The sequence below is a fragment of the Pristis pectinata genome, chromosome 29 (assembly GCF_009764475.1).
Source record: "Pristis pectinata isolate sPriPec2 chromosome 29, sPriPec2.1.pri, whole genome shotgun sequence".
NCBI classification, from domain to species: domain Eukaryota; kingdom Metazoa; phylum Chordata; class Chondrichthyes; order Rhinopristiformes; family Pristidae; genus Pristis; species Pristis pectinata.
In genome coordinates this window covers 4,563,445-4,588,456 of record NC_067433.1, presented here as the reverse complement: position 1 = coordinate 4,588,456, position 25,012 = coordinate 4,563,445, and the positions used below count along the sequence as shown (strand labels likewise).

At 46.7% G+C, this 25,012-nt stretch overlaps 2 protein-coding genes across 3 annotated transcripts in view; both read right to left on the bottom strand.

Moving 5' to 3' along the window:
* The window catches only part of LOC127584153 (inositol polyphosphate-5-phosphatase A-like), a 70,238-nt gene extending 67,634 nt beyond the window's left edge, over positions 1 to 2,604 (bottom strand). Inside the window, exons 1-2 of the mRNA XM_052040734.1 lie at positions 2,554 to 2,604; positions 48 to 332 (exon numbers count right to left, since the gene is read on the bottom strand). Coding sequence (XP_051896694.1) covers positions 48 to 332; positions 2,554 to 2,604 — 336 coding nt within the window. The remainder of the gene's footprint in view (positions 1 to 47; positions 333 to 2,553) is intronic.
* Positions 2,605 to 10,795: 8,191 nt separating this feature from the next.
* The window catches only part of LOC127584243 (calsenilin-like), an 88,987-nt gene continuing 74,770 nt past the window's right edge, over positions 10,796 to 25,012 (bottom strand). For both annotated transcript variants that reach the window (XM_052040879.1, XM_052040880.1), the window contains 6 exons: positions 24,599 to 24,668; positions 16,342 to 16,412; positions 14,938 to 15,045; positions 13,528 to 13,632; positions 13,012 to 13,074; positions 10,796 to 11,381 (listed from right to left, as the gene is read on the bottom strand). In XM_052040879.1, the coding sequence (XP_051896839.1) occupies positions 11,334 to 11,381; positions 13,012 to 13,074; positions 13,528 to 13,632; positions 14,938 to 15,045; positions 16,342 to 16,412; positions 24,599 to 24,668 (465 nt within the window). In that variant the 3' untranslated portion in view covers positions 10,796 to 11,333. The remainder of the gene's footprint in view (positions 11,382 to 13,011; positions 13,075 to 13,527; positions 13,633 to 14,937; positions 15,046 to 16,341; positions 16,413 to 24,598; positions 24,669 to 25,012) is intronic.

Genomic DNA, 25,012 nt, shown 5'->3' with positions numbered 1-25,012 from the left:
CCCGCCGCGCCGCCCCGCCCCGTCCCGTCCCGTCCCGTCTAACTCACATCGTCGAAGAGGGAGCCCACGTTGGCGGTGAGCAGCAGCGCGTCCATCCGGCCGCCGAGCGCCGATCCCGGGTCCCCTGTGGGACCCGCGTCCCCTCCACCGGCTCCGCTCAGCCTCGCCCGCCGGCCATCCGCAGCCGCCGGTGTCCGGCCGCAGCCTCGCTCCCTCCGGACTGTGTTTTCCGCCTTCTCGCCGCCGCTGACTCCACCCCGAGACCTGTTCAGACTCTCGCACACTTCCTGCCTGCAGCCCGCTCCCTCCCCACCCCCTCGCCTCTCCCCTCCCTCTGAACAAAACCCTGCCAACCACTCGCAGAATCCCAGCCCACTCTCTCCAAAACACTTCAGTCGCTCCAACCCTCAGCAAACCCCGCCAGCCGTCCACACAACCCCAGCCCCATCTCACCCCCCCCCCACCACGACACACACATTTCACACCGCCCCCAGCTCGCTCCCCACCCTCCAAACTGCCGACTGCAATGCAAAGCCTGGTCCCCCGCACACACCCCTCTCCCCAGCCGGTGCAACACCCCTGATACAACACACACACACACACAGACCCTGGGCACACACACACTGACCCTGGGCACACACACACACTGACCCTGGACACACACACACACTGACCCTGGACATACACACACAGACCCTGGGCACACACACACTGACCCTGGGCATACACACACTGACCCTGGGCACACACACACAGACCCTGGGCACACACACACTGACCCTGGGCATACACACACAGAAGTCAAACTGGGCTACTTCCTCCCATCTGAAGCCTGCTTCACATCACTACCTTCTGTCCTTCACTGCCTAAGAACCCCAGGGTAACCAGTAGTTTAAACTTAAGGGGCTTTATTTACAGCAGAAAATATTATATGTAACAACATTTCCCGCCAGCTGCTTCCACACTTGTTGCAAACTGGAGAGTTGGGTCACTTGCTGCATGTCTTAAAGGGGCAGGCACTCAGTGTTACATTCCCCACACCTCTCGGATAATCCGGCCCGCACATCGATTTTCCGGACTATTGGATGTTATTCGCAGGAATATCCTAACGCATACTTTTCTTAGATGTTACACAGTGTTATAGTAAACTTAGACAGTGAACTTGGTAACACGAGAGACTGCGGACGCTGGAATCTGGAGCAAAAAGCAAACTGCTGGAGCAACTCAGCGGGTCAGGCAGCATCTGTGGAGGGAGATGGACAGTCGACGTTTTGGGTCGAGACCCTTCGTCTGGACTGAAAGACAGAGGGGAGATTGGTATTGGTTTATTATTGTCACTTGTACCAAGGTACAGTGAAAAACTTGTCTTGCACACCGATTGTACAGGTCAATTCATTACACAGTGCAGTTATACTGGGTTAGTACAGAGTGCATTGATGTAGTACAGATAAAAATAATAACAGTACAGAGTAAAGTGTCACAGCTACAGAGAAAGTGCAGCGCAATAGGGGGCAAGGTCACAACAAGGTAGATCGTGAGGTCAGAGTCCAGATGGCCAGTATAAAGGGGTGGAAGGGAGGGGTGGAACAAGAGCTGGCAGGTGATAGGTGGATCCAGGTGAGGGGGGCTGATGGGCAGGTAGAAGAGGGGAGAGTGGAAGCAGTTGGAAACCTAAAGATCAAGAGAGGGTAAAAGGCCGGAAGCGGGCGTCCGAGAGGCAGAGGAGGGTTGGGGACAAGAGAAGGTGGTCATCAATAGGGCAGGTTCGGACTCCTCACCAAAGGGATAAGCACTGGAATGGAAGGAGGCAATGGTGGACATGGAACTCGTCGAGGTGCGGGCACAGGGGTACAGAGGTGAGGCCTCTGTGGAGGACAGACCACTCTGCATCAGAGAGGGGGAGGTCGCGGGGAGGATGGTGATGTCACGGCAGGGGTTGGAGCTGGGGTCAGTTGTGGGGTCAGAACTGGGCAGTAGGGTGGAGGGCTCAGGGTCGGGTGGTGGGGGGAAGGGGGCTCGGAGGAGAGAAGGGAGGGTGAGGGGTTGGAGGCGGTACATGGGTTGGAAAGGTCGAGAGAGGGTAAAAGGCCAGAAGGGGTTGTCCAAGAGAACCTGGTAAGTTTAATAGGAGCTCAGCAACGGGGCCCTGGTGAGTTCAAAGGGATCGCAGGACACATCACCTGATCCTGAATCTCCGGGATTTCCGAATAGTCAGAGAGCAGATTATCAGAGTTACCCAGCAGTGAGAAACAATAAAAGGCAAAGTGAGAGAAATAACTGTGTTCTTTATTGGAACACAACATCTTTCAGGTACTCAACAAGGTGGGATCACCTTCCTGATATGTTGCAATGGGGTTGGATTTACCCAGGGCCAGTAGTGGTTCACCTCCACGTCAAAGTCAAACTCAAGTTTATTGCAATGTGCAGAAGTCCATGTGTGCACGGGTGCAATGAAAAACTTACTTGCAGCAGCATCACAGGCACAGAGCATCAGATAAGCAGCATTCACAAGAAAAGTTTAAATTAAATGTAAATTATACACAATTTGTCTACCAGAATAGCCAGGATTCCCCGGTGGCCAGACATCCTTCTTCCAATCCCCATTCCCACGCTGACGTGTCTGTCCACGGCCTCCTCTATTGCCAAGTTGGGGCTAAACGCAGATTAGGGGATATTGTCTCCAACCTGACGGCATCAACATCGATTTCTCTAACTGCCGGTAACCACTCCCTCCATTCCCCCCTCCATCCCTGCCCCCCCCCCACCGTTGGTTTTCCCTTATCCCTCTGGCCCCCTCGTCCCTTCTCTTTCCCCCACCCCCACCCTCACCACCTGCCCCTCCCCCACACCTTCCTTCCTCTGGTTCCCCACCTCCTTCCCTTTATTCCAAGCTCCACCGTCCTCTCCGATCAGATTCCATCTCGTTCAGACCTTTCCCTCTTCCACCGATCACCTCCCAGCTTCTCACATCACTCCTACTTCCCCCCCTCCCCACCTACCTACTTTCCCCCCTCTCACCTGGATTCACCTCTTACCTGCCAGCTCGTGCTCCTCCCCCTTCCCCATCCTTTTATTCTGGCTTCTGCCCTCTTTCTTTCCTGTCCTGATGAAGGGTCTCGGCCTGAAACGTCAACTGTCCATTTCCCTCCATGGATGCTGCCTGACCTGCTGAGTTCCTCCAGCATTTTGTGTGTGATGCAAAAATAAAAGTCTATTTTAGTGCAAAGTGATGAAAGTGGTCATAGTGTTGTTAAACTGTAGTGATTAGGGTTTTGGCGGTTGGTTCAAGAACCAAATGGTTGATGGGAAGTCGCTGTTCCGGAACCTGGTGGTGTGGGGACTTCAGGCTTCTGTACCTCCTGCCCGATGGGAGCTGTGAGAAGATGGCATGGCCCGGATGGTGGGGATCTGTGATGATGGATGTTGCCTTCTTGAGGCAAGGCCTCATGATGGTGGGGAGGGATGTGCCCATGATGTATTAGGCAGAGTCCACTACTCTCTGCAGCTACTTACGTTCCTGGACATTCGAATTGCCGCCCCAGACCATGATGCAACCAGTCAGGATACTTCCAGTATCCTGGTTCCATCAAGCAAGCTTCCCAGCTGGTCTTCCTGAGATGGTGCCCCCGCCTCTGAAGTGAACGCTCTTCTTCACCATCTCCTGGGGCAAGCCTGTAACAACAAATGATCCAGGGGTCGAGGAGCATCGGTGGGGGGAGGGGGGAGAGGAATTGTCGATGTTTCGGGTCGAGAGCCTGCATCAGGGCTGAGAGTGGAGAGCAGAGATGGCCAGTCCAAAGAGGAAAAGGGGAGGGGTGAGACAGGGGCCAGTGGGTGACAGGCGGACAGGGGGGAAGTCCGTGTTGTCACCACTACAGGTTATGCCCTAACCACACATTGATGTGCCAGCGGTGGTCAGCCTGTGACATGGCGGTTAGTGTGGTCAAGTCGAGTTTATTGTCACATGCTTACAAATGACTATTAATAAATGGGTTTCTCCAAAAAGTCTGTCTCCCAAAATATCTCAAAAAGAATCCATTGTCATCGGGTACATTTTCCCATCCAGGTGAGACAGACCTGGCCAGACTTTTGCCTGGAGTCTGTCTGGTCCTTACTGAGAATGAAGGGTGGCTTTAGATCTACAGGTCTTGTAGTTCTGCATGTGGTATCTGATCTCCCCGGGCACCCTCGGCTTGTAGAGACGTCCACAGGGTCTGAGCATGCAACCACTCGCTCCCGGTGTGAGCAGAGGGTGCGTTTACTCATGCTCTGCCTTTGTAGTTTTTCTCTCTGAAGATCAAGTGACTTTGAGTGACCATCTCCAGGGTCCATAAACTACCCTCCCCTCACCCCTCACATTCATCTTCCACCCACCTGCACACTGGGGACAATTTACAGCAGCCGATTAACCCACCAACTGGCTCGTCTTTGGCATGTGGGAGGAAGCCCGCACAGTCACAAGGAGAACATGCAAACTCCACACAGACAGAACCCTGTGTCAGGATTGAACTCTGGAGCAGTCGGGCAGCAGCACTACCTACTGTACCACTGTGCCGCCAAGGGTTAAAGATTGAATCTGCTCAAACTGTCCTTGCATTGCAATCCCATCAGTCTGGCCTGTTGGATCCAGGACTATCTCAGTCTGCACCCCATTCCAAGCCAGGACAGAGCTTCCCAATCCGAACCATGCTGGTGCCTTCTGGTCTGGAGTTAGCACAGGAAAAAGTTATTTCAAATGGGATACCAGAATATTTAGTAGTGTCTTGGGGATAATATTTGGGGACAGTCAGTGTAATAATCTGCAATGCATTATACTCAAAACACATAAACCAGCAAATGGTCGATGGGATTTGTTTCCCATTAGTGCAGTCAATATTCAGCACAATATACAAAGCCACAATTAGACCTTGTTGAAAAGAATTATCAATTTTCAATGTTCTGCTCCCCAGCACTGACTTTTTAAAAAAATTTTGCAATTTGCTTTCAGCCAGTTCAATCACGGGTACAGCTCTCCCCACCCTCAAGGACATCTGTCTCAGGAAGTCTCAGGAAGGTGACATCCATTATCAGGGAGCCCCACCGTCCGGGCCGTGCCCTCTCCTTGATGCTGCGATCAGGCAGGAGGTACAGGAGCCTGAAGACCCCACACCTCAAGGTTCAACAACAGCTTCTTCCCCACTGTTCTTGAACCCACCTGAAAAACCCCAACACTGCCTCGGGCTGCATTTCTTTTTTCTCTCAACTTGCACTAAAGTTATTATATTTATTTAGCTTATTTTGTCATGTAAGTTATGTATAATTTATGTTAATTTAAGTCTATGTTAACTTATGTTTGTCATGTTTGTACTGTGCTGCAAAAGGCTAATTCTCATGGCATTTATACATTGTGACAATAAAACTTGAACTTGCATCAGCAGCACCAAGTGTCCCAAATTGCCTTTGAACTGCATGGCAGGACCATTTAAGGTGAGGCTGGTGTTAAAAACGGGGTAAGGAAGCTGATTTCATCCCTCTAAAAGGTATCCATGAATCTGACGGGATTTTACAATGATCCAGTAGTGGTAATTACGTTCTTTTTAAATTCCACATTTGCTATGATGGGATTTGAACTCAGATATTGGGAGGACTTGTCCTGTAACTTGACTACCATTCCACCACCATATTCCAACACCTCCCACAGTGATTTTCCAGAATTCTGCCTATTCCCCTGTGCATCCAGTGAAACCATGGTAAGGCAGGGGTGTGTGTAGAGGTCTAGTCACAAAGTGGGTTCCACACCTGTGAGACCCATGGAGAAACCATTGCTTTTTGTCCAAAACTCTCATCAACCTAAATGCCCTGAAACCTCACCTCCTCCCTGCTCTCTGATGATCCTTTTTTTAATCCTTCAAAGACAAGATGGGGTTTTGAAGCTTCAATACTTCCCACGAAAAGTAGAAAAGTATGGGTGGCACACTGGTTCAATCCTGACCCCCACTGCTGTCAGTGTGGAGTTTGCATGTTCTCCCTGTGACCACCGTTGACCTGTAGGATCGGTTTGTAAGACAAGCTTTTCACTGTACCTCGGTACAAGTGACAATAATAAACCGATACCAATACCAATATGTGGGTCTCCCCTGGGTGCTCTGGTTTCCTCCCACGTCCCAAAACATGCAGGCTGGTCAGTTAATTGGCTGTGGTAAATTGCCCCCAGTGTGTAGGTGAGTTGTAGAATCTGAGGGGAGTTGATGGGAATGTGGGGAGATTAAAGTAGATTTGGGTAGGATTGGTGTAAAAATGGCTGCCTTATGGTCAGCACAGACTCTATGGGCCGAAGGGCCTATTTCTGTGCGGTATCTCTCTATGACTCTAGGCTATGGCCTACTGGAGTGCTCAGGATCATTGGCGTATATTTACAGATTTGAGAAGGGCTCTATCATGCTTGTATGTCTTTCTGTCAACTGACGGAACCTCTGAAGCACAGTAGTGTAGTGGTTAATGTAACACTTTACAGCGCCAGTGACCCAGGTTCAATTCCAGCCGCAGTCTGTAAGGAGTTTGTACATTCTCGCCGTGTCTGCGTGGGTTTCCTCCGGGTGCTCCGGTTTCCTCCCACATTCCAAAGACGTACGGGTTAGGAAGTTGTGGGTGTGCTATGTTGGCGCCAGAAGCGTGGTGACACTTGTGGGCTGCCCCAGAACACTCTACGCAAAGATGCATTTCACTGCGTGTTTCGATGTACATGTGACTAATAAAGATATCTGATCTATCTTCGCACTCTCTCACTTGAAGGTCCAACCAAACCCCCACCCCTTCCTGCTGGTGGCATCTTTAAGCATTATTGCTCTGGGTCTCAGCCTCCACTGATAACAAGAAATAGAAGCAGGAGGAGGCCATTCAGCCCCTCATGCCTGCTTCTACATTAAGACTGTGGTTGACCTTGTATCACAAGCATACACTAAATCATTGATAGAACATAGAACACAGAACAGTACAGCACAGGAACAGACCCTTCTGCCCACGATTTTGTGCTGAACTAATTAAGCTAGTAATTAAATGTCTAACTAAACTAATCCCTTCTGCCTGCACAAGGTCCACATCCCTCCATTCTCTGCACATTCATCTGCCTATCTAAGAGCCTCTTAAATGCCTCTATCGTACCTGCCTCCACCGCCACCCCTGGCAGCACATTCCAGGCACCACCACTGTGTGTAAAAAACTTGCCCCACGTATCTCCTTTGAACTTATCCCCCCTCACCTTAAATGCATGTCCTCTGGTATTAGACATTTCTACCCTGGGAAAAAGATACCGGCTGTCAACTCTATCTGTGCCTCTCATAATCTTATAAACCTCTAGCAGGTCTCCCCTCAGCCTCCACCGCTCCAGAGAAAACAACCTCAGTTTGTCCAACCCCTCCTCATAGCACATGCCCTCTAATCCAGACAGCATCCTGGTGAACCCTTTCTGCACCCTCTTCAAAGCCTCCACATCCTTCCTGTAATGGGGTGATCAGTGCTTCCAGTATTGAAAGCAATACGCCAAATGCAGCCTAACCAGAGTTTTATAAAGCTGCAACTTAACATCCTGACTCATTAACTCAGTGCCCTGACTAATAAAGGCAAGCATGCTGTATGCCTTCTTCACCGCCCTATCAACCTGTGCAGCCACATTATGAGAGCTGTGGACTTGGACCCCAAGATCCCTCAGTCCATTGATATAGACCGGGAACAGCTGGGATCCCAGTACCCATCCCTGCAGCACCCTACTGGTCAGTCTCCCAAATCCATCCTTAATCCCCACCAGAACATTATCCACAACACTATCTGCACTAATTTTGTTTAATAATCTCAGTTTATTTGTTGAGCCCACTAGTCATGGCCTTCTATCCCGATCAGGACCATTTATTCCTACTCCTTCTTCAACTCCAATAACCAATTCTCAATCTATACTCATCCCCAAGATCATGCACAATATTAATTGGCACTCCCATGTTTCCTGAAACATGACTCCATTTCCCAGATTCTGGGAAATATAACTCCAGTTTCCTTATTCCAGGGAATTTAACATTATTATTCACAAATCCCAGGTAATAGAACTCCACTTCCTAAATCCTAGGAGATACAACCAAGGTGATACAATCAATTGTTTTCATTTTTGCTTTCAGCCTGCAATCTATAAAACATGAGCTTGTGAAAACTGAGCCAGTATCTGGGTAGTGATCTCTTGGCATCAGTTGCGATCCAGCTGAGAATGAAAAGTATGTCAAAAATTCTCCTCCCTCACGTCTAGCCTTTAAATTCATCTCTTTCTGTCTGTCCGTCTCTCTTTCTCTCTCCATCTCTCTGTCTCCCTCCCTCTCTCTGTCTCTCTCCCTCCCTCTGTCTCTCTCCGTCCCTCAACTCATTCCTTTTAAGCTCCAGATCAGTCAGTACATTGCCCTGGATGCCCACACTGCTGACACTATGAGTCTCCCCGTGAAACCTCCCAGTCCCATAATTACTTACCAGGACCTGTCCTATGGAAACTTTTCCTCATTCCTACAACCTCCACTCCTTTCAGATCTGACCTGTGCATCTCCAAGGTCCTGTTCATTTTCCTTTACCCGTAATCTTTTCCAGTTGTGGCTGAGTTCTGCATGAACTCGAATGATAAAACCTATCAAAGCACTGAAAGCAATCCAAAATAATAATTACACTGTTAGATCTTTGTTGAAAATGGAAATTCCTATAAGGCCGTCTTTTGATATGAAGTAAAGATATTATATTTAAGTAACATCATGTCACGATGGGCCAGGTATTGACCACCTCCAACAAGGACCTGTCTAACCATGACATTCAATGACATCGCCATCACCAAGTCCCTCTCTAGCAACATCCTTGGGGTCACCAGAGAGCAGAAACTCAACTGCAGCAGCCACATAAATCCTGTGGTTCCATGAAAATGTCAGAGACTGCCAATCCTATGGTGACTGACATCTCCTGATGCCCCAGAACCTCTCCCCCACCTAGAAGGCACAAAATGGGAGTGTGATGGAATACGTTCTGCTTGCCCGCCCTGTTACACTGTGGGGCACCTTCACCAGGACGGCAGTGGTTCATGAAGCTGACTTACCACTAACTTCTCAAGGGCAGATAGGGATGAGCAATAAATCTTTACCATACGGTTTTTGGGAATACAGTAGGCCCTCCGGCCTACCATGTCTGTGCCGACCATCAACCACCCATTTATACTGGACCTACATTAATTCTATTTAATCCTCCCCACATTCCCATCAAGTCCCCCAAGATTCTACCCCTCACCTACACTAGGGGCAATTTAAAGTAGCTGATTAACCTACCAATCTTTGGGTGTGGGAGGAAACCCACGTAGTCATTGGGAGAACATGCAAACTCCACACAGACAGCACCCAAGTTTGGGATTGAACCCGGATCTCTGGAGTTCTAACTTCTGTACTACTGTGGAGAACATGGATAATAGTCTGAATACATTAAATTTCTATTACTCTGTACAAGGGAATATTTCCAAATTTTAAGCAACAAACAGCATTCTGGAGAGGTCAAGCAGCATCTGTAGGGGGAAAGGAATTGCTGCCGTTTCAGGTCGAGACCCTGCAATGGAACTCAGCTTGACAATCGACAATTCCTCTCCCCCCCCACAGATGGTAAATTGGTTTATTATTGTCATATGTACCGAGCTACAGTGAAAAACTTTGTTTTGCATGCTGTCCATACAGATCATTCCATACATCAGTACATCGAGGTAGTACAAGAGAAAAGCAGTAACAGAATGCAGAATAAAGTGTAATCATTGAATTTAGATTTAAAAGAGTAGAAGTAATGAATGGACCTGGAGAGAGCAGCTTGTAACGAGTCGCCACGTTCCAGAACCATCCTGCTCAGATGCTGCTCGATCCACTGAGTTCCTCCAGCTCCATATTCCAGTGTCTGCAGACTCTTTTGTCTCCTTTCTGAATTTAAATCCTGTCTAATATTTTGACAATGTCCCAATGCAAGATTCCCCAACCAGCAAAATCATTTCCTCCTATCTGTCTTATCGGTTCCCCTTTCGTATCTTCAAACTGCAATCAGATAAGCCTTTAACCTTCTAAATTCTTAAATTGAAATGTGTGTGTGTGTCTGTATCTGTGTGTGTGTGTGTGTCTCTGTATTTGTGTGTGTGTGTGTGTCTGTATCTGTGTGTGTGTGTGTCTAGTGTGTGTGTGTGTGTGTGTGTGTGTGTGTGTGTCTAAGGTCTGTGTATGTCTGTGTCTAGTGTGTGTGTGTGTGTGTTCAAAAGTAGATTAGAGCAGTGTAGTGGCCAAAATGCTCAATTCAAACCAGTCTCACTCCCAGGCAAGTCTGGTATTTTGGCAACACACAAGAAGCTGGATGAACTCTGTGGGTCAGGCAGTACCTGTGGAGGGAAATGGACCGTCAACGTTTCGGGTCGAGACCCTTCATCTGGACTGGATGACTGGACCAACCTGCTGAGTTCCTCCAGCATCTTGTGAGTTGCTCCAGATTCCAGCACCTGTGATGTCCTGTGTCTCCAAGTCTGGTACTTTGGCTGAGTGGCCACTGCAGCAAGATTTGAGAGTTCAGAAACACATGATGTTTTAAGAACCCAGCCTGCATGTCCAACCGGTAACAATGCAGTAGTGTAAACCAAGACTGTTTAAACACCTTTAATCAAGATTTAAAATAAAATGCAAATAAAATTACAGAACTGAAAATTGTGATCTGAAAATTATCTTTTGATTTTTTTTCCTTCAGCTAGAAGCATCTTAATGTGGCAGGAAACAGCAGGTAATTAATCAGCCATTAAAACCGAAGGAGCCTTATGTAGGGCTGGAAGTTACTTCAGTGTTTAAAGAATTTCCAGTCTGCCGGCTCGGTTGCTCAGGATCAGTAGCTTCCACTCAGACGAGCTTCCAGTGAGTGACAGCTTTTAGAGAAGGCTCCATCTCTTGCTTCTCCAATAAGCCATGAGGGCAGTAATAAAACAGTGAGATATGGTTATTGTTGAGTGTAAATCCTTCTATTCCATCTCATTCCTTTGATGTATGGAGAGCTTTGAATCTGTCAGATTCAGGATCTTGGAGGGAATAACATTATTTCCATTGGAAAAATATCTTCTCACCACAGAGGAGCAGATCTTGCTCAGTCAGACCTTGTTGAGAAAAGAGTTGAGGTGCAAAGAAACAATTCTTCCTAATTGTTAATTGAACTGTTTTAAAAAAAGTTTTGTAGAGGAAATAGCGTACTCAGTGATCCCCTGGATTACAAAGAGTGTGAAACGATATCTAAGGTTCCAGTGTGCGATGCCCCAATTCTGCACAGAGTTTCAGATGCTTCTAAATAACATTTTCAAAGAGCTGCATAGAGTGCATAATATTTTCATCCTGCAGGAGAGATGACAGTAAAAGTGTTAACAACACCGTAGCTCACAGGACTAGAGGTGACAGGGTGAGGACAGAATTGGCAAAGGGTCAGAAGGTAGTTGAGGAGGGTTGTTTTTGGACCAGGAGGGGAAGTGTGTGCGGGTGTCCCTGGGGCTCAGTAGTCAGATTACTTCTCTTTTTGATGTACGTTGTTGATGTATGTTATCGTACAAAACACACCAACGGGGAAACAAGGAGGGGCAGAGACTCCAAGAGGACATAGATGTGGTCTGTTAAATTCAATGCAGAGAAATGTGTCGTGGTGCATTTTGAACTAGGGAAATCAGAATCTCCTCAGAGCATGGGTGGCACGGTGGTACAGCTGGTAGAGCCGCTACCTCGCAGCTCCAGAGACCAGGGTTTAATTCCAACCTCCGCCGTTGTCTGTGTGGAGCTTGCACGTTCTCCCGGTGACCGCGTGGGTTTCCTCTTGGCGTTCCAGTTTCCCCCCACATCCCAAAGATTGTTAATTGGGAGAATCTGGGAGGAGTTGGATAGGAATATGGTGAAGAAAGTGGGATTGGTGAGGGAATAGTGTAACAGAACAGACTCAGTGGGCTGAAGGGCCTGTTCCCATGCTGTATGACTCTAAGACTCTAAAGAACAAGACAAGGGAGGCGCTCGGGATCATGAAAAGCTTTGACCGAGTACTCAGAAATAAAATAATACGCAAGTGAACTACAGGAGGTTTTTCTCATGCAGTAAGCTATGGTTCAGAATGCAGATTTGAAAGTAACTGTCAAAAAGGAACTGGATAAATACTTAAAAATGAAATAAAAGAAGAATGAGTAGAACCATGGGATTAATTAGATCTCTCTTTCAGAGAGCTGGCACAATGTGCTGAATGACCTACCCCTGCCAAAAGAAATTCTTGGATCTTGGAAATGATAAATTGGCCAGACTAGCCCTGTGAGAATGAGCATGCAGTCTAATATCCCAAGCACCCTGGCCTTCATCAGTCAGGGCATTGAGTATAGGAGTTGGGACATTGTGTTGCAGTTGTACAGGACGTTGGTGAGGCCGCACTTGGAGCATTGTGCACAGTTTTGGTGGCCCTGTTATAGGACAGACATCATTAAACTGTAAGGAGCGCAGACGAGATTCACGAGGATGCTGCCAGGACTCGAGGGCCTGAGTTACAGGGAGAGGTTGAGCAGGCTGGGACTTTATTCCTTGGAACGTAGGAGACTGAGGGCTGACCTTATAGAGGTGTATAAAATCATGAGGGGCATAGATAGGGTGAATGCACTCAGTCTTTTTCCCAGGGAAGGGGAACTAAAAACTAGAGGGCGTGGGTTTAAGGTGAGAGGTGAAAGATTTAAAAGGGAACTGAAGGGGCAACTTTTTTGCACAGAGGGTGGTGTGTTTATGGAACGAGCTGCCAGAGGAAGTGGATGAGGCGGATACAATAATATTTAAAAGACATTTGGATAAGTACATGGACAGGAGGGGTTTAGAGGGATATGGGCCAAATGCAGGCAAATGGGACTAGCTTGATGGGCACCATGGTTGGCATGGATGAGTTGGGCCAAAGGGCCTGTGTCCATGATGTATTATTCTATACAACTCCCAGAACTGATGCGTCACCGACCTTTTGACAGGTTTCCAGGAATTCATCAATCGTCACCACTCCATCTTGGTTTCTGTCCATCTTCTGAGGAACAAAACACCCATGAGTTTCCAGAGTTAGCATCCAAATATTCAACACCACATTCCTGAGCTTCACAAACCCTCTGTGACTGGGAGACCTCCCATCTTCCCTCATATTCTCCCGTACCCCATCTCCATTCTCACCTCTGCAGGGTCCCATTCCCATCTGCTTCTCCCTAGCACCATCAGCCCTTTTGCCGTTAATCAGGAGCCAGTTCCAGACCTCCCCTTGTGTTTTTCTCTCTGCCTCCTTCCCCATAGGTTGCTTTATCTGGTATCTCCCACTGCCAGTGAAGAGCCAATCGGAATGGTTAACCCTGCGTCTCTCACCACAGATGCTGCCTGACTGTGTGACTCTACAACTCCGTCACCCTGTGACCCACTGAGGGCTTCCAGCATTTCCAATGTTTTATTTCAGATTTCCAGCCTTTGCTTGTGTTTCAGCTCTCCACAGTACCTGGAAGAACTTTTCCACATGTTCAAATGGGGCGTCTTGGTGTATGGCGGGGTATGTGTATCTGCCCATCATGCTGTAGATTGACTGAATAATAACCAACATTTCCTGAAAAGACAACAGAAGGATTTGTGACATCAGACCTGACCATGGTGACTCCAACATGTGTAAAACATCTGCCAGCTGAATCAGACCAAGATACTTTACAAAGAGTGACTATTGGGTGCTTAACTTTACAGCATGCATCATAACCACTTGCTAGCCAATAAAGCTCATTCCAAACCATTGCTATGCAGCCTAAATGATAGCAGGAGTTATAACCAGGTTGCATAATGCACCCTTACAGAATGTTATGGCTTACTGCAAGGGGAATTGAATACAAAACAGGGAGGTTATGCTTCAATATAATGCACTGGTGAGGCCACGCCTGGAATACTGTGAACAGTATCTGGTTCACTATTCAAGGAAGGATGTTAATATGTTGGAGGCAATTCAGGAGCGGTTTACTTGGAATGGGCAGGCTGTCTTACGAGGAAAGGTTGGACAGGCTCGGCTCGGCTCGGCTCGGCTTCAGAAGGGAGAGAGGACCTGACTGAAACATACATGATCCTGAGGGGTTTTCACAGGCCGCAGGTGGAGATGATGTTTCCTCTTGTGAGAGAATCTAGAACTAGGGGTCACAGTTTAAAAATAAAGGATGCCACCTTAAGGCAGACGTGAGGGAAAGGTTTCACTCTTGGGGAGTAACGAATCTTTGGGAATGTTGGTGGAAGCAGAGGCCTTGAATATTTTTACGGTTGGGGTGGGTCAACTCTCGGCAAGTGAGGGTGTTGGGGTGAAAGGTTAGACAGGAAGGCAGAGACGCAGTTACAATCAGATCACCACGATCTTGTTGAACAGCAGAAGAGTGATCTCGAGGACAAGTAGCTAACTCCTGTTTGTCCTCTAACTTATTCACACTCGCTTCCTCACTTCTCCATCTTCTTTGTGTATTCCGTGGCCCTAATTAGCAGGCCAGCTCCACTTTATATTCAATGCCTAGAATATACAGTCACTTTTGGGTGGGTGTTTGCTACAGACAGTGATTTCCTATTGAACAGGAGTACAGAAACAATCTTTCTGCGCTAATTATTTGTTGGGTGCTGGAGAAGAGGCAGATATATACAGAGACACAGCTGGTTATTCCAGCAAACTGCTGCAGCATTAGGCAGAAACACAGAGCAGAGCCAGCATTGCAACAGTTACCGAAAGCTACTGGAACGATAATAAAAGTTCTCTTTAATGGGTCTGACAGTTCCAAACACTACACTTCCGTTATTTGTTCTTCCATGATGTTACGGATATAGTGATAAATATTTCCAACACAATCTGTTGCTGCAGATTAACAAACAGTGCTGGGTGTGGGCTCCCTACCTCCTTTGTGATGTAGCCGTCCTTGTTGATATCGTACAGGTTAAAGGCCCAGATGAGTTTCTCATTCACGGTTCCCCGCAGTAAAACAGACAGACCAATAACAAAATCCTGAGAAGTGGGAGCAAGATAATGAGGTTGGGGAGAAATGAGCAATCTGTAAAAAGGTACATTTAACTGCCTTACACACTACAACACAAAAAGAGACCATTCGCCCTGTCAGTTCCATGCTAGCTCCCAATAGAACAATCCTATCTGTCCTGTTCCCCCTCTCCTTACTTCCATGTATCGCTGCAATTTATTCTCTCTCAGACGCCCGTCAACTCTTCTTTGATTCTTTTGCTGTTTACCTATACTGTGTGGTAATTTACAGCGGCTAAGTAACCTACCAGCATGTCTTTGGGACGTGGGAGGAAACAGAAGCACCCAAGTGGTCACAGGGAGAACGTGCAAACTCCAAACAGATAGTAGCTGAGGTCAGGATCTAACCCAGGTCTCTGGAGCCGTGGGGCCTCGCTGGAGTTAAGGTGGGGAAATTGCCAACAGATCCATCAACCAAGTGGAGCTGAGCCCATTTGACTGTTTGTGTGGTGCTAGATCTTTAGTCTGAGATTTCTAATCTAATTTTCTTTCCTATTGTTGGAATATTCAGGTCCCACATAGTATCAAAAAACAGGGGCTGATACTACAGTGTGGTACTGAGAGGTTAGAACACCCGCCGACTGTCCTCTGAATCAAAGATTGTCGTAGCACAGGAGAAAGCCTTTCAGTACATCACATCCCAGCAGGGTCAGTTCCACTCTTTCTTTCACCCCTTATTGCCCATCCGATTCTTTTTAGGAGGCACAGTGGCACAGCTAGTAGATCTGCTGCCTCACCGCACCAGAGGTATAAGTTCAATCCCGAACCCCAGCGCTGTCTGTGTGGAGTTTGCACGTTCTCCCTGTGACTGCAGGGCTTTCCCCCGGGTGCTCCGGTTTCCTCCCACATCACAAAGACATGCGGGTTGGTGGGTTAATTGGCCATTGTAAATTACCCCTAGTGTGTGGGTGAGGAGTTAATAGGAACGTGGGGAGAATAAAATGGGATTTATGTAGGTTTAGTGTGAATTACTGGTTATATCTCTCTATGATGCAATAAGTAATTTTGTCTCCATTACCCCTACAGGTCTTGTCTCTCATAAGTGATCCAATAACACCAAGAGGGCAGGAATTATTAACCCACTGATGATTGTCGATTTATTGCTCATGGGATCTTCCTGTGCACACCATGCTTCCTACATTCCAACTTTCAGAATAATCGGTTGCAAAGGTCTCCTGAGGTCAGGGAAGCTCCTTTAGAAATGTGTTTTTCTTTTACTTATTCCCAACATTCCATTGCATTAGTCTTTCTCAAACCATGCCTCACCTCAAATCGAATCGCTCCACTCTTGTCTGTGTCGAATGCATTAAACAGGAAATGCGCATACGTCGTAACATCTGGAACAAGAACAGGAAACACTTCAGGAGGGTTCTGCACCAGGCACATTGGATGAGCTTGAATTAACTCAAACTGGAAGACCAGCTCTTGTGGGATTTGTGGTTGATGCCCAGTAAGAGTTGTTTATATGGTCCTGCTTCTGTCTGGTATTTAAGGGCGGAATTCCATTTCCTGATTAGGTCACAGCTGACAACTGTTGTAAATACAGCAAACTCTTGTTTTTCTGATATTTACGAATCTGGGATTTTCACGAACCCAGCAGAACATTAAGCAATTTCATAACTTTTTTTCAAAATGCAAGATATGTGAAAAAAGATATTTTTAGTTTATTTACATTTATACAGAAGGAGAATGCAGACGTAGCTATATTCTCTTTGAAGATTTGCCAGTTCAGTGAGGGGCAGTACCATGATTCATTTACTTTTGCTGAATTTTACATTAGTACTGTTCAGCATTAAAATAAAGAGTCACAGAGTAAATGAAAAACACAATGATGCTGGAGGAACTCAGCAGGCCAGGCAGCATCCGTGGAGAAAACCAGGCGGTTGCTTTTCTCCACGGCTGCTGCCTGGCCTGCTGAATTCCTTCAGCATCATTCTGTTTTTCATATAAATTCCAGCATCTGCAGTCCTTTGTTTCTCTAGTCACAGTGTAAAACATTGCTGTAAGGAGATGACATACAGTTTGGCAATTTATTTGAAGGTTTATGCACAGGATCCTGGTGTGATTCAAATACTAGAGGACGTGCTTTTAAGGTGAGAGGGGGAAAGTTCAGAGGAGATGCGCAGGACAAGTTTTTACACAGAGAGTGGTGGGTGCCTGGAACGGTCTGCCAGGTTTGTGGTAGAAGCAGATACAATGGTGGCATTTAAGAGATGTTTAAATAGGCTCACGAATTTGCAGGGAATGGAGGGATATAGATCATGTGCAGGCAGTAGGGATTAGTTCAATTTGGCATAAAGTACGGCACAGATGTTGTGTGCCGAAGGGCCTGTTCCTGTTCTGTTCTGTGTTCAGTGTTTCTCTTCTCCCCTCTCCCATTGGGCTGAAGATACAAAAGCCTGAAAGCACGTACCACCAGGATCAAGGACAGCTTTATAAGACTATTGAACAGACCCCTAGTACGATAAGATGGACTCTTGACCTCACAATCTACCTCATTATGACCTTGCACCTTATTGTCTGCCTGCACTGCACTTTCTCTGTAACTGTAACACTTTATTCTGCATTCTGTTATTGTTTTACCTTGTACTACCTCGATGCCCTGATGTGATGAAGTGATCTGTATGGACGGCATGCAAAACAAAGTTTTTCACTGTACCTCGGTAACGATAATAAGCCAATTTACCAACTTTTACATTTAGAAACCCGGTGCGATGCAGGGGGAGAGCTCACAGACAGAGGCTTTTGTGTGTCAGTACACGTACAAAATGCTGCAGAGATACTGAATCATTTTCCTTCACGTTCTTTTGCTCAGTTGCGGCCCGTTATACAAGTGTAGAACTTACTTCCTCTTTCTTCAGTACGAATACTTGCATTGAAAGTGCACACCTTATAATAAGTGCTTATTGCAGGGAGTGGAGGGATATGGATCATGTGCAGGCAGAAGAGTTTAATTCGGCACTGTGTTCAGCACAGACACTGCGGGCCGAAGGGCCTCTTTCCTCCGCTGTACTGTTCTATGTTCTGTGTAAGTAATATATTTTGGAGCGATTCTCATATAATTGGCAGCCACTGCTCCTTAATACTGGTTGCCTGGGCATGGTCTGCATTTGTGCATCAATCCAGTTTTAATCGAGCATCCTCCACATATTTTTGTGCAAGTGTTCACAGTTCCCCTAGTCCCCTCTGTAAACAACATCTGACTGCAGCCTCTTCGATAGACAGGGATCAGCAACCACCTCACTGAATGGGGAAAAGGTGGGGGCTACTGAATTATTCTGTTTCCAACCTCGGCGGGGTCAGATTACTTATGTATGAACTATATCTGGAGTAATATTCGCATTGTGGACGGATGTAAACAGCCAGTGGGAGGATGGATAGGAAAACAGACAGTTAAAGACCTTTAGTTGTGATGAAGTAATGCAGTGGGAGCCCACTGGTCTTATGATTTCAACAGCATTCAATATAAAGCCATCAAGCCAAGTCTTTATTGTCAATGGATCGAAAGTGCCATCGGATTAGCCACATCCCACTTTGGTATGTGAGACGTGTTGATATGGTTTGGGTACGTGTATGATACTGTCTGGATATGACTCACACACCTGTCTGGGTCTGGAGCTGTCTCTGAGACGCAGCAAACTGGAATGTGTTGCTTTTACCTCCTACAGTGGAAACTTGGATCAGTGTCAGCCGAGTATTTTCACGTTCTCCAAACATGCTGAAGAACAGGCCGGCGTTCTCCTGATCAATGCAGACCAGCCTTGCGAGAGGATGGGTTAGACGCAGAGTAAAGCTCCCCCTGATGCCGTCCCATCACACACTCCCACATTGGGGACTGCAGAGAGAGTGGGCTTAATAACGACACATTGTGGGGTCAATCTCAAGGCAGGGGAGGTGGGCCTCAAATTGTCACACTGCAGAGAAGGGGTCAATGACAACACACAGGGGAAAGTGGGCAAAATCTCAAAATAAAATGAAGAGTCTGCTTAATCACAAAGAAGGGAGAGTGTGCTCAACGTATACACACTGGGGAACAGGGGCACATGGGGGTGGCTTCACACCCAATATAACACTGAGTGGTGAAAGATTAAAAGGGACCTGAGGGGCAACTTCTTCACGCAGAGGGTGGTGCGTGTATGGAACGAGCTGCCGGAGAAAGTGGGTTGAGGCAGGTACAATAACAGCATTTAAAAGACATTCGGATAAATACATGGATAGGAAGGGTTTAGAGGCACATGGGTTAAACGTGGGCAAATTGGAATCGGAATTGGAATTGGAGTTGGTTTATTATTGTCACTTGTACCGAGGTACAGTGAAAAACTTGTCTTGCATACCATTCATATAGATCAATTCATTACACAGTGCATTGAGGTAGTACAAGGTAAAACAATACAGAATGCAGAATAAAGTGTAACAGCTACAGAGAAAGTGCAGTGCAGGTAGACAGTAAAGTGCAAGGTCCTAGCGAGGTAGATTGTAAGGTCAAGAACCCACTTTATCGTACCACGGAGTTGATTTGTACGATCGGTATGCAAGACAAGTTTTTCACTGTACCTCAGTACATGTGACAATAATAAACCAACTCCAATTCCAATTCCAATTTGCCCATGTTTGACCCATGTGCCCCTAAACCCTTCCTACCCATGTACTTATCTAAATGCGGAGCACTATGGTTAATATGGACAAGTTGGGCCAAAGGTCCCGTCTCTATGCTGTATTAAATTGGTAAATTGGTTTATTACTGTCACATGTACTGAGGTACAGTGAAAAACTTTGTTTTGCACGCCATCCATACAGATCATTTCATCTCATCAGTGCATCGAGGTGGCACAAAGGAAAAGCAATAACAGAATGCAGAATATCGTGTTACAGTTACAGAGAAAGTGCAGTGCGGGTGGGTGCAAAGGCCATGACAAGGTAGATAGTGAGATCAAGAGCCCACCTTATCATACGTTCAGTAGTCTTATAACAGCGGGATAGAAGCTGTCCTTGAGCCTGGTGGTACGTGCTTTCAGGCTATTACTCAACAACTCCGTGAGTGTGGAGCCAACATTAACGTGCCAACTAAAGTATGCTCAGCTTCAAGACACCAACCAAGATAATCCAGGGGTATTGTGCTTAATAATTCAGTAATTCTTAGTAATTCAGGGAGCCTGTGCTTAACATTAACATACCAGGGAGAATGGGCTGAACTTGAACAGAGGGAAAGTGCACTCAACTTAAAAACACAGCAGCAGGAGTGGGATCATTTCAACACTCCAGGAAAAGTGGGTTTGATCTCAACATACCACATGGAACGGACCCAACCTGAACACAGCTGTAATTGCAAGTTCACTCTCAAAACTCTCTGACAAAGAGTCTCTGACCTGAAATGTTAACTCTGTTTCTCTCTCCACAGATGCTGCCTGACCTGCTGAGTGTTTCCAGCATTTTATTTCAGATTTCCAGCATCTGCGGGTTATTTTTGGCTTTCACAGCAATGATCTAAATCACAACATAAAGTGAGAGGAGTCAACCTCAGAGAGAGGTGAATGATGACAAACCTGAGAGAGTGCACCTGGTCCCAACAGAGCAGGGAGAGAGTGCACAAACTCAATACTTAATTAGAGTGGGCTCAGTCACAATATATAAGAATGCAAAGAAGATTTACAAGAATATCACCAGGATTCGAGGGCCTGAGTTATAGGGAGAGGTTGGGCAGGCTAGGTCTTTATTCCTTGGAGCGTAGGAGATGAGGGGTGACTTTCTGAGGGGCATAGGTTGGATGAAAGCACACAGTCCTCTTCCCAAAATCTAGACAGCATAGGTTTAAAGTGAGAGGGGAAAGATTTAAAAAAGACCTGAGGGGCAACTTCTTCACACAGAGGGTGGTGCATATAAGGAATGAGCTGCCAGAGGAAGTGGTTGAGGCAGGTACAATAATGACATTTAAAGGACATTTGGGTAAGTACATGGATGGGAAAGGTTGAGAGGGAAATGGGCCAAACACAGGCAAATGGGACCAGCTCAGGTGGTCACCTTGGTCGGCATAGATGAGTTGGGCTGAAGGGTCTGTTTGTATTGGTTGTGTGGGCATGGAGTCATAGAGTTGTACAGCTCGGAAACAGGCCCTTCAGCCCAACTCGTCCATGCTGACCAAGATGTCCATCCGAGCTAGTCCCATCTGTCTGCATTTCGCCCATATTCTCCAATCCATTTTTATCCAATGCATCTGTCCAAATGTCTTTAAAGCAAGTTTTAACACACGTGTAACACACCAGGGAGAGGCGTTAAGTCTGAACAAGGGGAGCAATGACTCCATCTTAACCTACTAGTGGGAATGGGTTCATTACCTAGACAGCAGATAGGACGAGCGCTATCTCCACGGGGAGGGAGAATTGTCATACAGCAGGACCAGGGTCTCTGTTAGTATTTCAGGGAGTGCGTCCTGCATCTCAACAGTGAGAGTGGATGCAATTCCATCACATTGGGGAGACTGCGTTTATTGTCCACACAAGAGGGATAATGGGCTCAGTATTCACACACCAGGTGACTGGCCTCAATCCCAACACAGCAGTGAAGCTGCAAAGAAAGTCAACAAACCAGGGGCATTGGGTCCAACTTCTAGTTGCTAGGGAGAGTTGGCGGAATTTGTTATAATTGTACAGGGTGTTGGCAAGGCCACACCTGGAGGACTGTGCACTGTATTGGTCACCTTACCTAAGAAATAATATAGTGGCAATGGAGGCCGTCCAAAGGAGATTGACCAGACTAGTTCTTGGGAGGAGAGGGTTGTCTTATCATGAGAGCAGGTTAGATCTTTATTAGAGGAATGAGGGGAGAAGTTCCTTCCAAACACACCAGGGAGAGTGGGTTTAACCACCAAGCCAGATGGGTGGTGGGCTTTATCCCAACAACTCAGAGACAGTACGTTTACAGTCACCAACTGGGGAAGATCAAGCTGTGATTTTCTCTGAAAATGGACTAAGGCCGGTACAGTGGTGCAGCAGGTAGTGTCGCTGGCTCGCCGTGCTAGCAGTCCGATTTCAATCCTGACCTTGAGCTCCGTCTGTGTGGAGTTTGCACATTCTCCCTGTGACCGTGTGGATTTCCCCCGGGTGCTCCGGTTTCCTCCCACGTCCCAAAGATTTGCAAGTTGGGAGGTTAATTGGTGACTGTAAGTTGCCCTTTGTGTAGGTGGGTGACAGGTGATTCAGGGAGGGAGGGGATAACTGGAGATATGAAAGGAAGATGGGATCAGTGTATGACTAGTTAGATGGGTGCTTGACGGTCAGTGTGGATCTTCTTCGGCCTGTTTTCGTGGTTTATAACTCCACGATGCCAGTAAGTGTGGCTCAGTCTGTACACAGAGTAGTCTCATCATCAGCACCCCAGTGTCATTCTCAGACTCCACCTGTTTCTACAGCAGAGAGACTGTAAAGTCTATCCCACTGTAAAGTGGGTGAGTTTAGACTGTTCCACCATTGATCAGACAGAACAAGGGGAGAGGAGCTCCAGGAGACATGAGAGACGGCAGATTCTGGAATCTGGATCAACAAACAACCTGCTGGAGGAACTCAGCGGGTCGAGCAGCGTCTGTGGCGGGAAAGGAACTGTCGACGTTTTGGGTCAGAACCCTGTGTCAGGTCCATACTTTTGCAATTGATTAGATCCTAAATTGGATCCTCTAAATCCGATAGATTGAATTTGATTTCTCCAGCTATGAAATTATCGCCACATACACCTGTCCCAAATACATTAGAAATGTTAACGTTGTAAGTAGATCATCTCCCAATCCTCTGAACTCATGGCTCAGAAACCAAGTTTTTATAAACTGATGTCATATCTTAACCCTTCAAAGGCTTGACATCTTTGAGGTGAATCTGAGCTTCAGCATTTCCGAAGCCAGTTTATCTTTCCTGCACTTCAATTCCTAAACCATACATTGTACCCCTGACGGGCTCAGGACAACGTTCTATACACTGAAGTATCATTTCCTAACATCAGAACTTAAGCCCAAGTCTATACCAACTAGTTACCACAGGAACAATATCTCGTTGTAATTCTGAACACTTTACTCTTTGTTCCAGTTTCCTTACAATGAAAGATTTGGAAATAATATACAGTATCACTTAGTTTATCCTCATTGTCCACTGACCTACTATGCCTGAATCTGCGTACTCATGAGACTGGCTGTATATTGTAAATCTCTTCCTGCTGTGCAGAGGAGATTTACGATGATGTTGCCGGGACTTGAGGGACTGAGTTATGGAGAGAGGTTGAGCAGGTTGGGACTTTTCTATTGGAGCGTAGGAGAATGAGGGGTGATCTTATAGAGATGTACAAAATCATGAGGGGCATAGACAGGGTGAATGCACACAGTCTTTTTCCCAGGGTTGGGGAACCAAGAACTAGAGGGCGTAGATTTAAGGTGAGGGGGAGAGCAGCAGTTTTTTCACCCAGAGGGTGGTCCGTATATGGAACGAGCTGCCAGAGGAAGTGGTTGAGGCAGCTACATTAACAGCATTTAAAAGACACTTGGACTGGTGCACGTAGGAAAGGTCTAGAGGGATAAGGGCCAAATGCGGGCAAATGGGACTAGTTTAGAGGAGAATCTTGGTCAGTGTGGACCAGTTGGGCCGAAGGGCCTGTTTTTGTGCTGTATGACTACTACTGGGAGCATTGGTAAATATTGCGTGTTCCTCCAGAGCTCTTTCTCCCGTGGTGGCCGGCGAATCCTGTTTGCCATGAGATGGGTTGCATTTGATGTCATGTGTTGACAAGTAGTTAAACATTCAATAGATGGTGAGCAGCTAGAGTCAGAGTCAGAGGTGGGAACACCAGGGGTCAGGAACATGGGAGGTTTGGAGATGGATTCGGATGTTTGAACAAATTGGAACTGTCATAGATGTTGTTATATCCATGGAGGCATTGACCACAGCCAATGCAAGTGGCCTTTGTGGTAACACACACAAAGTGCTGGAGGTACTCAGCAGGTCAGGCGGCATCTATGGAGGGAAATAAACAGTCGACATTTCGGGTCGAGACCCTCCATCAGGAGGGAGTCCTGAATCCTGACGAAAGGTCAATAGTCCTGGGCGCCAGAAGCGTGGTGACACTTGCGGGCTGCCCCCAGAACACTCTACGCAAAAAAGATGTATTTCACCATGTGTTTTGATGTACATGTGACTAATAAAGATCTTATCTGAAGGGTAGCGACCCGAAACGTCGACTGTTCATTTCCCTCCATAGATGCTGCCTGACCTGCTGAGTTCCTCCAGCATTGTGTGTGTGTTGCTCCAGATTCCAGCATCTGCAGAATCTCCTGTGTGGCCTTAGTGGTATCTGTGTTTTTTGTTGTCCATGCCCCTGTTCCTCATGAATAGCTTAGAGTAATCAATTCCATTCACAATCCATCTATTGCTGACGTTACAACAGTGACCAATCACCCTTCTAAACAGTTGTGAAGCACTTTGAGACATCCTGCTGCTATGAAGTCACAATCCTTCATATTATATGTCCAGGAATTAGTTAAATCTCTTACCTCCCTGTGGGAAAAACTGGGAATAAATTGCTTTAAAAGTTTCCTCATCCACCATCCCACTGGGGCATTCCTGTAAACATAAACGTGCATTGTTACAGTTTATCCTTCAATATAATATCAGGTATCACAAACTGTTCTCTCAAAATTTCTAAGTGAAACAGTAGGATGAGGTAAAGGCCGGGGGTGTGGGAAGAAACAGAAGGCAGAGGATGCAATCCTCTTCGAGGAGTTAAGAGGAGGAAGATCAGTGTGAAGAGAATGAGAAAGACTTATGTTTCTACGGACCTTTCACAATCTCAGCAAGTTCCAAAGCCAATGAAATGCTGCATCCAAGAGAAACAAGCAGCCAAATTGTACACAGCAAGATCTCACAAACAGCAATGTGGCCATGGCCAGCTTAGAGTCACAGAGTAA